The 15,936-nt window shown below is 42.7% G+C and overlaps 1 protein-coding gene across 1 annotated transcript; it reads right to left on the bottom strand.

Annotated features, from left to right (window-relative positions):
* Positions 1-3,429: 3,429 nt before the first annotated feature.
* hrh2a (histamine receptor H2a) lies at positions 3,430-14,370 on the bottom strand. The gene is made up of 4 exons (XM_041944399.1): positions 14,274-14,370; positions 6,712-8,351; positions 6,357-6,528; positions 3,430-4,708 (listed from the first exon to the last, which is right to left on the bottom strand). Exons 2-4 carry the CDS (start codon positions 7,715-7,717, stop codon positions 4,585-4,587), a joined length of 1,302 nt encoding a protein of 433 aa, XP_041800333.1. The 5' UTR covers positions 7,718-8,351; positions 14,274-14,370; the 3' UTR covers positions 3,430-4,584.
* Positions 14,371-15,936: the final 1,566 nt, after the last annotated feature.

Here is a 15,936-nt window from a genome sequence, read left to right as displayed (position 1 = left end):
TTAAGATGCTGATGTTTTAATAGTAATTAATCCGTCATTTGCCTACATGCAAAGACGGGCCACTGAGGTTTGTTCATCGCTGTTTCAATGCACTGATAATGCAGTAGCCTAGTCAAAGGAGACAATATCCTGCTAATTTAGCTCATCACTGTTAATTGGTTGTTAAGTGCCTTTAATTACCAGGCAGGCTTTGGGATTTAGGTCGGCAGAAAGAGGGAGATCGCTATGATTGTCCCTGCCGCAGTAATGGTTCTTGTGTGAACTTTGAAAACTGGAATAAATGACCGAAGGGTGAAAAGAGACACACGTTGACCCTGTTCTGTTTTCTGCGGCGGCCGTTTTCTCTCTCATTTCCTTTCTTCTGCTCTTTCCTTTCCTCCGTCCTCCTGTCCCTTCCTCCATCTCTGTCTCACTCCCTATCTCTTTCTCCATGATATTATTAACTCATTAAGTTTTTTTCATTATTTTTAATAAAAGATGAGTTATGGCTTTAGCCTCACTGTGGCAGCACCCCCCCCCCCCCCCTCCTCTTCCCACCTCCCTCCCATCTCCCTTCCCTTTTAAGCATTTACTCCTTCCCCTCCATCCCACCCAGCCCCCGTTTTCTCCTTCCTCGTTGGCCATGTTGTGCCTCCTCCGATACGTTTGACCCTTGAACTGCAGTTTCTGACCTCGGTGTTGCCTGTTACAACCTTCTGTCCGTCTTCTTTGCTTTCGCCACAGTCACTCACATCTATCAATCATCTCGCTCTCATAGCGCTGAGCAGTCTTTAGATGGCATTCATAAGATTTATGATTCATGATTCTCGCTTCTGTGTGTGTGTGTGTGTGTTTGTGTGTTTGTGTGTGTGAGAGAAAGAGAATAGACAGGAGGAAAAAAGAGAGAGACAAAGACAGAGACTGGAGAGAGAGAGAGAGAGTAGGAGAGGGGCTTGTCGATGACACAGTTGAATAATGGCAATATCTATGATTGATAGCTTATACAGAGCGAGCGGTGTGTGTGCAGTGTGTGTGTGTGTGCGCAGTGTTTGTGCGTGTGCGCACATGTGGCATATTAGAGTGACAGAAAGAGAGAAAGAGAGTCTATATGTTCCATTTTTCCCCACATTAATCTGATGTTAAAGAAGCAATGATGAATGGTTTTCATGTAGTTTGAGCTGGCAGTGGTCACTCTGAGAAAGAGAGGAGGAGAGAGAGATGGAGAAGGAGGGCAAGTGACCGGGATCGCCAAGGGACACATGATGTTTATGTAGGAATCGTGGGACTCCGGGAGACGAAAGCATAATAAATGTCTTACAGTTAGAGAGGACGGAGCACAGATACGACCAAGCTATTAACCACTCTGGTTTTCAGTCACCCCTAAATGAAATATTTACTGCATCTGCTGGTCATTTTCTTCACACTGTGAGTCAGATTAAAAAAAAAAAAGCCTTATAAAGACATTTAAATCATACATTTGAATTTGTTACTCTTTGGTGATAAAATACTCACATGCCACACAATACATGGAAAGAGCTGTTCACTGTCATCATTCCTCCCCAGTCAGTGATACCGCCCAGTGCTGCTACACTGTAAGTGATAGGGCACAAAGTCCACTCCTTGTTCAGCACAGCCTAGTAAGTGGCTTCAGAACTCATAGAGACATAAAGTCAAGTCAATTTGTTATCTTTCACAGTGATTTCTATTAACAGATATCCACATGATCTGTAGGCAAGGGACAAGAAGGCGTTCTGGTTCCTGTTTGTAGGAATGACCAATCACATTTGCGCGGGCTTTCGTTGCATGGAGATAAACAGTCCGTGTGGAGAGCAAAAGAGGCAGGGCGCATTGGCTGAAATGCAATCTCAGAACCCATCGGCTATCGTCTGACAATTTGTATTTGTTTTTGCATTCATATGCAGATATCAGTTTACAGACATTAGCCGAAGTGTTGAATTGTTGTTGAATTTGAAGTTGCTAAACTGACCAGTGCGCAAAGTGGAATTCTACTCTCCGATATCTGTTATCTGGATATCGACTGGCTGCACTGGAAGGCCCGAAACGTTGGCTGCTGCCCCCAGAAGCTAAATCGTTGTTAGACGATAGCCGATGGGTTCCGAGATTGCTTTTAACATTACAGGGTCTTTAGTTTGAAATTCTTTTTTGTGTTATTGTGCTGAGTTATGCTGGATGGATACATCCTGGTAGTTGCATGTCTGTTTTTTGTCCCCAACACTGGCAACAAAATTATGAACTGCCAGACTAAAGATATGGTCACATTTCCCTTTTGTTCAATTAAGTTGCAGCTTGAAAAAGGGAATAATGTCACGTTTCTGATGTGGGTAATAAATAAGGACAATGTATAACATGTATAATGTATATATATATATATATACTGCATAAAATTATAGTAATAAAACACAATGAAATACTAAATTCTGCATCTTTAAACACTGGGTTTTTATTGGCTGTCTGAGCACATTCACTCAATCAAGGTGAACTCTGACCTGTGAATCTGCTGGCGCTAGCTGGAATTCACACCAAAGCAGGAAATGCACACATGGTGACCATCCCTTCACTCAGACTGCAGACGCCTCACTTTAGCTTTGCACAGAAATGAAGCCTTATGGTTATTTAATCAGGGCTCTTAATTGCGCTCATGCAGCCCAGTCTCATGCCAAAGCGTGCAATACACCCCCGATCCACCAGAGGATAGCGTGTCAGTGTTGCGGTGTGCCTCGATGGTGCGGGAAAAGTACACTCATATATGAAGGTGCATTACCAGCAGGGTGTGCTAATGACGGTAGTGAAGGACAAACATAGTATAAAGGGCAGACCAGGCTTCAGTTCGTCTGTGAAACCAAGTCTCAGTGCAGTTATTTTAAGCCAAACCATAACCTAAACTTAGCCAAGTCATTTTGGTGCCTAAATCTCACCAAACTGCGACCATCACCCTTGCACCTGTTTCTCAGCAAGCTTTATTTTGAAAGTTTAACTGGATGTTTCATACTTATTATTGCTAACTTGACTGAAGAATGAGAAGCTCATGTCAGCTCTTATTCATGTTCAGCATCATTGGCTGATTGATCATCTGTTGCCAGCTAGCCAGCTGCTGACTTGTAACATCCAATCACGTTCATATGAGTGTACTAAGCGGCTTTTATAAATTTTACCCTGCTGATTCCAGACGCCAAAACCGCTTCCTGTTGTTTTACTAACAGCAGTCTTTCATTCTCTACTGTCACTGTATGTGCTTGGAGGAGTAACTGTACCTGCAGAATCCTTGATCCTGCACAGATCCTTTGAGAGTTCCCATAAAGAGTAAAGCTTTCCCACCAAATCTAACTGTAAAACCATTTTCTATAAATTGTTAACTGCTTGACACAAATGTCTCTCACTGAACGATGGGTGTGTATTCACCCTCATATTTTACAGTGTTGTCACTCTAGAAAGGGATCACGTCCTAGCCGTTAGGAGGGAAGGTTAGAGTGCATGTGGGTATTTATTAAGCAAGAAATCTGAACCTATCCTTTAACCCCCTGCTGCTTCAGTGGAGTTACTCAGTGGTCAATGTGGCTGTTAGTGCGATTAAGTGTGATGCAGGAAGTTTCTGTAAAAGAGCTTTCATTCTCAGCTAATCTAGCCTGGATAAATAAGAACTGAACAAAATCTGTGGAGCTTAATTGAAGAAATGACTATCCTAGTTGTTATAAATACCAAATAAGGGCTTCCTCTTGGTTGAATGGGTTGTAAATCCCCTCTAACACTTGTTTCCAGCTGGTGCCTGACATGCAGATAGATATTATGTACACTTCTGTGTCAGTCCTCAGAGGAAATCACTTGAAGTATGGAGAAGGTTAAGTGTTAATGTGGCAATAGTTTGAGGGAATATGTGCTGACAGCTGTGATGAATTGTTTCCATTGTTCTTGTATTCCTTTATGCTCGCACTGTGTTTTCTGTATCATCCCACATGATAATCCCTATCCAGACTTAACTACTTTGCCTCCAAAATCATAGTATGTATTGTATTCTTTATTTAAGCTGCTCTTTATTGGTTCAGTGTGGTTGTAATGTTCTCTTTCCGAGGAACAGTACATTCCATTTTTTTCAGTCCTCAGTTACTTTTACAGTATTATAGAATAAATACAGTTTCCAGCTTTCTGCCAACGAATGAGCAACAGTAAAGACGAAGTCTGGAGGCGGCTGCATTTTTCTAAATGGACACATTGACATAAGTTTTCATGCTGCACATTCAAATGTCACACATGCCAACACATTACACACAACGTGTCATAAAAGTCAGTTTCTCACTTGTCCCCTTCCATTCCCTGAATTTGTAAAACGCCCACTTCCTTTTCCTTTTTTCCAGGTTGAAGTTGCGATACTTTGTGCTTCCACTGGAGTGCGCTCTTGAGTCAGCATAAAAAATATAGTTACTAATAAGTTAATCAGCTGGTTTTATTTAGTCCTCCAGTGCTTCAGTACTATCCGCAGTTAGTTCGAGAGCATATCAGGGCCACATGTTGCCCTGTTTGATGGTTGGCTGCAGTGGAAGGATTTCATCAGGCAGCTTAACTTTTAGCCTTGTCCACGTAGAACCGTCCTCATTTGTTCGGTCCTGGGCAAATGGAGGCTGGCTCTGTGCTTGCAGCTGGTTCTTGCTGAGTTGAGTTACTGAGGTCCCGTGTTCTCCCATTTTTGTTTGTTTGATTGCGGATAGAGTGATTGCTAAGAGGCAGAAGAGACACAAATGAAGATGATCAAAAGTCTAACTCTTGACTAAATCACTTTGGTTATGAAGAGAGGAAGAATCAGTCACTTTACCGCTGTGGTAAATGTGGAGTAGCTCCTACTCTTGGTATAGAGATTTTTCTGTTTGTTTGCTGTATTAATAATCACACAATTTTTAGAAGTATACAATAATATTGTATCACTGACAAACTGCTCTAATGAAACGTTAATTTCCAGTTCATACTTCTTTAAGCTGTTAAAAACTAAAAATCACACACAAACGCACACAAAATTCAATAGTTTGTCAGTAAATGCAGCAGAGAATGAAACATTGAAACGAATAGTTCAGAAAAAGAAAAAGAATTAACAGTAAAATAAAATTAACAATAAATTCTCCGGGTTACAATTAAGCCTCGTTGACTTTTTGAGAAAGCAGTATTAGCTGCAGAGAAATCCTTCCCCAGTTCAAGACAGTACATGTAGGACGTAATGCTCATGTAGCGCGAGTGCTGTGAGGATCTCTCCTTTTTGAAGACATGACTGGCCACCATTAGTTCGTTTTTGGTGACATCACATTTGACAATGTTGGCTGACATGGAAAAATTTGGCAAGTGTTGTTTGATGTTATACTTTTAATGTGTTTGATGCATTTAAAATGCTTTACTGATCTCAAGGTCAAATACAGTATTTACACAGCAGCGAATCTGAGGACACCATTAATCCATGGTGGGATCTACTGTGTGTCTGTGTGTGTCTGCGTGTCTATATGTGTGACCAGTAATGACCAACGTATCGGTCATTGTGAAGAAAAATAAAATACTTTTGTTGTTCTGTCGCTGTAGCTAATACACACTTTACAAACCTGGACATTGGAAGAGCAAACCACTCAGCTGATACTGTTCGCAAAGTGCGGACAAAGAAATGAGAGCGGGATGTGGAAGTGGATAATGTGTCTCCTCTGGGCTGAAAGCAAATTTCTTGGCCTAATAAGCATATTGCCATATGGCCCGATGCACTGCGGATGACACCGCTCCGATCTGTGTGTCACAGTTCATTTGTTCTGGGCCTGTCATGGTCTGTGGGGGCTATAGGGATGTCATGTATATCTACTTACATGCTGTAATATGGCTGCTTCTACTGTGGCACTGAAGGCTTCCAAATAGAGGGGCTCTAAATCTCTGTCTGTTGCTCTGTCTTGTAAGGCTTTTGGTTCTTTGTTGCAACCACAGTAGAGTGAACGCAACATCCGCCTCACCAGCACAGGCTCAGCCTGGCCCGGGCTCATAGAAAGGAGTGAAAGATGACAGATGCACGCCACCTTTTTATGCTTTTGTGAATGATTGCATTTTGCGTTTTTAAAGTAAGATGGAGACAGAATGCAGTGTGACTGCAGGGTGTCACATATAGTCAGTCTAATGCACTGATCAAGGTGGTTCCTTGGTGAAACGTTTTTTCATGGCGCGGTATTTGTGCCATTATGAATGAATGTGAGCGCTGCAGCATTTCAGCCTCAGTGTGGGTGTGCGGTATCACTCTTCTTAAAGTGGTTGTATTATATTCAATGCCTGCAAAAGTTCTCTGCATCATTTCAGGTCCTGTCATTCTGCATTCCGTGAAGATGAGCATACGCTGAATAATAATTTACCTTTCATTGCCATTGACATCTGTGGCAGCAGAGCCATTTGTAAATTGGGCAGCCGCTGTAACTGTCCCGCTGTTCATTTCTTGAAGCATGAAGCTTTGATCTGTTTGACCTGCCATGCAGGTGGAAGGGGCGTGGCCACAGAGCAGTGTCACCTCTGTAAGGTCATCTCTGACTGAGAGGGGAGAAGGAAAGGAAGAGTCAAAACTGTAGAAACTGGGGATTAGAGCATAATGATGTATTCACACTGGGTGCGACATTTTGTTGGTCAGAAAGAAATGTCCGCTGATTCGGAATGCTAAGATCATGAAACTGTGCAGATTTACCTGCACACTTTAAGCACTTTCTCCAGCTTTACCTGCTGTTTCAATGGCAGACGGCTGACGGCTCCTCCACCCACTGTAAGTAGGGCATCGACATTTCAGTAGATGGGCATAGGCTGACCTGAAGTCCCTGTTGAGGGCTCCATAGAGGAAAGGGTTGAGGGCTGAGTTGGCGTAACCCAGCCACAACACAATGGGAAATTCTGGTACCGCGCTAGGGTCTGGATGCTCCTTCAGGCCCAGCACTGTGAACAGGATGAAATACGGCAGCCAGCACACCACAAAAGCCCCAATCACTGCTGCCAGCGTCACTGTGGCTTTGTGCTCCCGCAGAGCCACTGCTGTAACACTGCAAACCACTGTGGTACCAGTGGGAGGACTGCTTCTGCAGTTGTAGCTGGTGATGTAAGTGGGTCGGGCACTGATAATGCGTTTGGCCTGTGCCCGTGCAATGCGAAGTATTCGGAGGTAGGTCCAGCACATGGCCACCAGAGGCAGGTAGAAAGTGAGGAGAGAGTCGGTCAGCACGTAGGGTCTGTTCAGCTCAAAACGGCATCTCCTCTCTGGAGCCCAAGGCCCGTGGTTCTGCACTGTCCCATTAACGGTGTTCCACCCCATTTGGATGGGCAAGAAAGACACGGCGACAGACACCGTCCAAACACTGGCCATCGCCACAGCAACCCTCCACGGCAACACCAGTGAGGTGTATCTCAGAGGCATGGTCACTGCCAGGTAGCGGTCCACACTGATGGCCAGGAGGGTGAGGATGGAGGCAGTACACAGCATGACGTCCATGGAGATGTAGAAGTTGCAGAAGACCGGGCCGAGTGGCCACTCGTCATTGAGCTGGAGGAGGGCGGAGAAGGGGAGGACCAAGAGGCCGAGCAGCAAGTCCGTCACTGCCAGCGACACGATGAAGCAGTTAGTGAGGCAGCGGAGGCGTCGAGAGGCGCAGACGGCCAGGCACACCAGCACGTTGCCTCCGACAGTCAGAAGGATGAGGAGGGACAGGAAGACACCCAGCATCACGCTCGACAACATTATCGCTGGCGCTTCACTGGAGATAATCTGATGACATCATCGCTGGAGCTTCATGTGAACCATTGTTGTGTTTTTGTTTCAGTTTTAAACTAGATTAGAGGCCTCACTTTTTTGCAAAGAATAAATAATCCCAAGACTAAGGTTCATTGATAATGTCATATGTTCACTCAGAGTGATTGGGTGCTCCCACTCATTAAGGTGCATACCATCTAATCTCAGTGTCTCCATGGTCACATTTGACGTAATCAAGATATTGCCACATATCCACATATAATCCCTCTGTCTCCTCCTCTCTCCCAATATTTCCTCTGTCTTTGCTGCTACTTTGCTTGACTGGTCGCTGTTGCTTGCCAGGCCTGAACCCCACTAACCATAGCTTTCAACTCTCCCGCAACTCGACCACACCGGCATTCCCATTCAGAGCGACATTCATCAAAAACATCTAGCAAGAAGTTGGCTGAACAGCATTTGCCTCCTGAAGAACGCTGCCACTGGGAACTGCAGATCAGCGCTGCGCTCAGCTGGTGAAGCATCTGTGGTGTCTGTTGAACAGCTTTGTGTCTGCGCGGCTGAGTGGAAGTGGTCCATGGCATCACCTTGGCTTCAGCACCATCTTCTATGGCTCCGGTGACACCTAGTGGACAGAGAGGAGAAACACAAGCAGTAATCAGTGGTATTCCAGTGGTTTAAGATGCGGCACAGCCATGTTTACACAACAGAGAGCAGTCATTTTCTTTTGGTTTGGTTATAACTTTAGCCCATTATATAAAACTAATTGATTATTGATACCTGATTTATTCCAATCCCTGTGATAGATTATGCTAACCTAATGTACAACAACCATTCACTTATGGATACATTCTCGTTACTACTGTTTGACAAAAGACACACTATTTCATTAGAGCATGTGTTTGTGTCTCCCTCTATGGATTAATACCGTACAATAAATAATGGAGTACACTAATGTAGTATCACCAGAGTATTTTTGGATGTGTCATAAAATAACATGAGATGGAGAATAAAAAGAAATCAAGTAAAGCAAAACTATAGTAAATAAAACATTACAACAAAACTTTTCCAACCTGGTTTGTGTTTGCTGATGAGAATTGTAAATGAGTCACTGATGGAAAATTTTACTAAAATCTGCTTTTGGGACAAATAAACTCTGAAGACTTGTGTTAAAACTCTCTGATACGTTTCCAGTGAAATGTGTGATGACATTAAAACACTTCTCTCTTAAAGAAAGACTAACTTTTGCTTAACAACGAACTGTTGAATCGTCACAGCTAAATGCCTCAGAATAATCCTCACCTTTACCCTAACCCAAACCTTGACCTTAAACCTAAATCTTAAGATTCAAACAGTCCTTTTTAAATAGTGAGGACTGGCAAATATGTCTTTCTGTGAAGCCTTAAAAGGAAATGGGACTTTACAAGTGTAGCAATAAAAACATGCATATACTGTATTTTCACACCCAAAATAAATTTAGTTCTGCAATTTAGTTCTTCTTCAGCAAAGAGTTCAGAATGGGACTGCCGTAGTAATAATTAATCCAGTCATAACAATATTTATCATCCCTACGACTATGGTGTTTTTTGGAAGAATTCACGTTGCTGTCAAATATGTGGAGATTTGTTATTTAGACTGCGCAGTTATTTCATGGTCATTTTCCTGATACATCTAGCATACAGTTGCAATTTTAGAGCTATTGGGAATCCCAATCTATCCATAGTAGCCTAAAATCATAAAACATGATGGATGAGCATGCTTGTTGTGGGCAAGCTAAGGACAAGGTGTGCAAGTGTGTAAACAGCTAATGTTAAGACTTGTTCTGGTTTCAGTATCGCTAAATATGATAGAAGATTCTGAACACCCGTTTGATTCCTCTAGGACTGAAATGGAAATCTTCAGTCAGGTTTCAGGGGGTTTGGTCTGACTGATGAGAGCTATTGAGCTGATTGCTTGAGTGCAATACGTTGCCATAAATAATACATATGTTGTTTTTAATTAATTGGCAAGTAAACATTAATTCCTAGTAAATAAGAAAATCATTCTCTCATGGAAGTTGTTAAGTTTTGTGTCTCTTATAGAGAGCCTGTTGAGAGTGTTGCACAGTATTATTTGTCCTCTGTTGACTCAGTCATTACTGGCATGTGGGCACGAGTTTTCAATGTGTGCTTGGTGGAATGAGGGTCACTACTTGATAAGCGAGGATGTATGTATGTGTGTGTGGTGTGTGTGTGTGGCGTGCATGTGCTTGCGTCAGTGGGTGGTGGGTAATGTTTGCTCGTCTATTTTCTAACATTTTAATGGGTATTGGGACATGTGCCAGACTTGGTCCAGAGCCACTCACTTATCACCTCAAAGAGAGGGAGAGAGGTGGACGCACTGGCTTCACATAAGACAAGAAGAAAGAACATTAGACTATATAATGAAAAAGAGCACGGGAAGAAAGGTTTTAATTAAATCTCGGTCAACAGAAACCAGAACACCATCTCTTATGTTTGAACTGTCCTAATCTTCACTTCTTAGTTCCCTGGACACGTTTCTGTCACCGACTCTCCGCTTTGAACTTCATCCAGTGCAAACACTGATAGTGCAGCCACTAAGGATGAAGTGCAGCTCTCAAATGCACATGACATCTCAGCCTCCATATCTGACAGAGCCGAACACTGACTCACTGACCACACAGGCACTTTTCGTCATCAAAATCTGCCTCTCACACTGACGTTTACATGCACAAAATACTCCTACTGAGCTGTTCAAATGTCTAATAAAAAGAAGATATTACACTAATATTCTCATTGACATGCAGCTGTGCATGCTCTATATCCAAAAATCTGCTGATATGCACGTGTGTGTCTCCTTCCGACCAGAAATGTGGACTTTTCTTTTCTGCATGCGTCTCTGGCCCAGTCTTGCAAACTCTTGGCCACCTGGTTTGTGTCCAACTCACAGGGCTGACCGTAAACAGAAAAACTGTGGTTAAAAACCCCAATTTAGACCCAATATTGTCATATTCAGAAAAATAATGGAAAAATTATTATGCATGTAAATGTAGTCGTTGTCAGTCACTTTCTTGCTTTTTGTTTTCACACATACACACTTGCTCACACACACACAGTTGGGACAAGTTTTGGCTGGAATCCAGCACTGGTCTATGAGGAATGCCTGCATATGAATTACAGCCACTAGAAGTTTATCAGTAACCTTGTCTCAGCCCTGGGACATAATGTATGTGAGGGTGTGTGTGTGTGTTCGCACGGGAATGCTTGTTATTCCCCCTGAATGCATTAGTTCCTTTTCCCATGTTGCACTGCATGTGTGTGAGAGCATAACCATATTAGCTTCCTGTTTATTTTTGCATAAACAATTGTGCTTTAATAAAACCATATTCATATACAATGCTTATTTAGTAGAGGGAAAATGCAAGTGACATGCATTTTGACTTCACAATTGCCAAGTCACTGCTGTGTGTGCAGACTACATTCACCTTAATGTTGAGAAATATGATCTCTCTGCGCAGTAAATAAAGCATCACTCATTCAGACAGTGTGCTACTTTATTACTGACCATCTGTTTTCTTTCACAGGCTTCTCATTAATTGTCTCTAATGGAAATGCTTACTACATCTGTATATATAATCGCAGACACACACACTTGCATGTACGCGTGCATGCACATACTGACACACAGCCCAAAACACGTCTTCGAAATGGATTTCAAGGACGGTAATGGATTGTAATGGCTGCTGAGTACTGTGTTTTCCACAGGATAGGAAAGGCTGCTCTACTTTCTGTGTTTTTTTGCAAGCGAATGCTGTTTCATGTTTTCGAGAGGCAACAAAGGGTTGCATGGGTTTGTGGTTCTGAGGGACAGAGTGCTTGAAAGGTTCATTCTGGGGCAGGTCTATCTGTGTGTGATTGAGGTGACATCCGGCAGTTGGCCAATATATTTTTTTTAAAAAGTGATTAACTTTTAGGACAGCCTAGATAGCTTCATATCCTTGTCTCCTATCTTCCAGCGCAAGAAAGATGCAAACGAGCTGGAAAAGACTTCATTCTGCGCCATCTAGACCTTCCATTACGCAGTGAGTGGTCTGGTGAAAAGACTCCAATTTGAGTATTGAGATGAAAGGCGGGAAGAAAAGAACTTGGAACAGACATGGTCTGAGCTCAGAGATGAGTAATGAGGTTATTTACCTCTCAGCTGGGACTCGCTGCCTGTTTTGTGAGATTCTCCAAATACCAAGTGTTCATTCTGGGACCTTAACAGCCAGATGTGTCGCATTAGAAATAAATGGATAAGGAATATCTGCTCTTCTTCAGCCCAATGATTAACCAGAGCAATCACGCTTATTGTCACAAATGCACGAGTCAGGAAATTGATTAATTCTGCCTTCTCAAATCACTGCAGTATTGAGATAAGCTCTGAATTATCAGCAGGGTGTGAAATTAACTTTTTTATCCGGTTTCTACAGGCTAGTCATAGATACAGGAAATAACCGATTCATTCATTCACTCATTCAGCACAGTGAGCAGATCTGCCACCTAATGGTTGGTGGGACACGTGGCAGTGTCCTAAATTGCCTGCAATGAACCAAGTCAATTGCCTCGTCTCTGCGGTGCTGCTGAAATGTGTGTGCTACATGATCTTTTAGAAATGGGGATTAAACAAACGCAAACATGAGCGGGAAGCTGGCAGGAGCTGCTCTTCTTTAGCAAAGCTGTAGATTGTTTATTTTAGATTTACTGTAAAACTACTCCAGTCCATATATAAAAGAAAGCAAGGAGCTTTAGCTTTTACTGTGTGATCAAACATTTAATTAGTGTGGACTGTAATGCTGAAAAGGCCTGTAAATGTTACAGCAACTTTTGTCCCCGCATCCAGCATCCATAAGTGCATCATAATGCAATCAGACATCTGAATGCTTCATTTGTCCTGATGTAATTCAATTGAGTACCAAACACTTGGCTCACTCACTTCCTCTGCTTTTGGAAAGCAATCTGTAAATGTCTGAATTTTTGTGAATGTGCCAACGCCTGTGTGGGTGGCTGAGGGTGGATTTGTATGTGTGTGCGTGTCTGTCTTCCTGTTTGTTTTTCTGCTTGACAGAGAGACCCTGAGAGAGACTAGTAAGAGGGAAGTGGTTTAGGATGATGGGTTGCTTGGTAACAGTCGTGCGTCCTGACCTGCGGAGGGAAATCTTGGCGACGCATGAAACCGCAACGCACTGAGCGTCAGACAGGTGATGTGCGCAGACAGGGGGATCAGACGCATAAAATATGTATAGATACTGACAGCGTGCATTAGTGTGGCACAGACATGTGCTGGTGTATCAGCCTTGACCTTACCACACCTCTGTTATGTCAACATTACAGCTCCTGTGCACGATGCTTCAACTTGATAAAAGCCTTAGACCCACACACAGACGTTTGTATAGAAAAACTCACTCGCACAGGATCGGAATCAACACATTTCCTGTTTTATCTTACAGTTACGCTTCCTTGCAGCTATTAAGAGAGGGACCTTTCTTTTGAAATGCTCATCACAGTCTATGGTTCCCTGACCAAGTCATGACACTGGACCACACCACATCCTCTCACTATTCTGGTGGCTGCTTCAGCTGATACAGACATTGCAGACTCACTCTTGTTGCCTGGTTGGGTTAACCTTCCACTACCGTAATAATCATTCCTGTTCTAAATCTCTGATGTCAGATAGAAGGGTTTTTTTTTTATACTGGCTCCAGCAAAGGTGCTTTCCCTTATTTTGCCAGCCACGGAAACTCGACCTTTATCAACTTAAAAGCCAAAGAAGAGATCTGTATATCTGCATGGATCTGTATGTCTGTCGATGTGTTATTAATAATCTTGTGTTTGTTTTAGAACGTGACAGGTAGAAAGGTGAAGTTCAAATGTGGAACTTCAAAGTGTGACACACATGAAACAGGTAAAAGACAAATGAGTTCCTTGGCTCTGTTAGACACGCACACAGAATAATCTTACTTCCTCCTTTTCAGGACTGATAACTGAACTAAATGACCTCTTTGTATATTTGTCATTGTGTGAGTTCACGTGCTCACACCAGACACAGCTGAACTCTCCAAAACCACAAACATATGAATTTAAGTTATTGCACAATTGTGTCCTAAACAGCCGATGTTCAGAGTCTGTTCAGGTCACATCGCACTAACCACACACAGCTTTTCATTTGCATGAAAATGCTTGAAATTGTAACACCAAAAAGCAGAAGTGCTCCAAAATCTTCAATCTGCAAGCAATAAATAAAAAATGTATTGTGCTGTTAATTGGAAAAAAAAGGTCTATCAAATATTTGACAAACTGAATAGTAATATTGGCGTTTGGCTGCTGAAATGCACACACACCAGCAAGTCGTTGCAGAGTTAGAGCAAATATTGAGGTAAACTTCATCATGCTGTCACACCTCAAACACAACTGCATGGATTATGTTCTCATTATGTTCTCGCACACAACTTGTTCAAGTTTGACGACATATTCGGTAAAATTTAGAAAGTCGGAATTTATCAACTCACCTCGGTGCTGCTTTTCCTTTTCTGTGACGGCTGCCCCCGCTACTCTGCACTGCTCCCCGAGAGAACCACAGGCTCAGTCATGAAGCGTGTGTGCGTGTATGTGTGTGTGTGTGAGCGTAATGAGTGTGTAAGTGTACGTGGGAAAGAGGGTGAGCGAGGGAGCACCAGTGACTCTCACACAGCTCTCTCTCTCTCTCTTTCTTTCACTCTCTGCATCGCCTCCTCTTATTGTTCTCTATCTCTTTAGGGTAATTTGCTTTTGAAATTGTAATAATAGCTCTTCCACTCGCTTATCGTGCCTTCTTACTCGCATGTGCCAGCTGCTGCGACAAAGCAGGTCCTCCTCAACAAACCGTTGCCTTCGGAGACTGCGCTGTATGACCTGAATAATCCAGGCAACCTGTTGCATTCAGCCCTCATGGAATGGCTGGCAAATGAGTCCAGTTTGTAGTGGAGAGAAACACAGGAAGACATGGTTTTCATGCATGCATCATTTCTAATGCTTGATTTTTTTTCCTCCTCTGCTCTCTAAACTTGATACAGTTTGATAATTTAGAGATTCTTTTGAGCTTCGTGGATGGACCGGTTGGACTGGAGTGATGTTAATGACATGCCAGGTCACACAGATTTCTAGATATCTCTACTTCTGGTGCCGCTTTTTATTCAGCCTTTGTATCTATTTTTAATGTACTTCGGTTCCTAGTGTGGCCTTTCCAATGTCAATTCATCCGGGCTTCAGGCTAGCATTCATAAGTCATTATCACATCTCTTTTCATAACGTTTGTCTGCCTTTTCCTTATCTGTCTCATGTCTGCCTGTCTTTGGCTGTGTCCCCCCGCTCATATCTTAGCCAGTGCTGAAATATATCTGTCTTTGTCTCTTTTTGTGCTTTTTTTTCTGTCTCTGTTAGAGACTGTTCCTCTGTCTGCTGTCTCTTTTTATTCCTTCATCTATGTATAGTTTCATGTCTGCCTGTTGCTGTGCGTTACATTTTTCACCTCATTTCTTTCCGCACCTTTAAGCTCCACCCTTGTTTCTCCTTGTGGTTCCCAGCAGCAAGGTTCCAGTTTTGTTCCACGACACAGAACTATGCGATAACATATCTTTCTTTATCATTTTTTTTTCATTTTTTTCCCTCTTTCTCCACCTGTCTGCCTGTCTTTCTCTCACTCTCACTTTCTAATGCACACAAAAAAGTATCACCTCCTCACATGCCTGTACTGGTTAATGTTTCTAAGCTCACCTTGCTTTGTTACATTTGTGCTGACACCTCACCTCTGTCTCCCATAACAACAAGATTTCCACAGTACCCTATGATATTTTTCGAGTTGGTAGAGGATACATGATGGGCACTTCCATCTCTGAGCATGTGACTGCCTCATCAGCCCATGTTTGTGTTGTCTTTTATATGTCAGACCATAGTTGGGTGTCCTTTGGCTTTGACGCCTTTAGTGTTCCAATGCATGGTAGAGTTTAAAAAAAAAGGGCACATTTATTTAAAGTGGTAGTGAAAAAGGCAGTTGGCAGTTGTTCCTCAAATTCCATTAGCATTGTAATATACATTTTTATTATGGGAAGTTAAACCACAGCTCCAAGACTCAGTCAATGGCGCGTTTGAAAAATGCCATATCTTGAGATAAGAGGAGGTTACAGCAGGGGAATA

The sequence above is a fragment of the Chelmon rostratus genome, chromosome 9 (genome assembly GCF_017976325.1).
Source record: "Chelmon rostratus isolate fCheRos1 chromosome 9, fCheRos1.pri, whole genome shotgun sequence".
NCBI classification, from domain to species: Eukaryota; Metazoa; Chordata; class Actinopteri; order Chaetodontiformes; family Chaetodontidae; genus Chelmon; species Chelmon rostratus.
This window is presented reverse-complemented; position numbering and strand designations above follow the sequence as displayed.

Bases quoted from the DNA above. Each gene is read 5' to 3' on its own strand.
- hrh2a (XM_041944399.1), bottom strand. From the start codon at position 7,717: ATGTTGTCGAGCGTGATGCTGGGTGTCTTCCTGTCCCTCCTCATCCTT. The intron at 6,529-6,711 runs GTAAAGCTGGAG...CTCCCCTCTCAG, and splicing joins GTCTGCCATTGAAACAGCAG to TCAGAGATGACCTTACAGAG. The intron at 4,709-6,356 runs GTAAATTATTAT...TCTGCCTCTTAG, and splicing joins GATGTCAATGGCAATGAAAG to CAATCACTCTATCCGCAATC.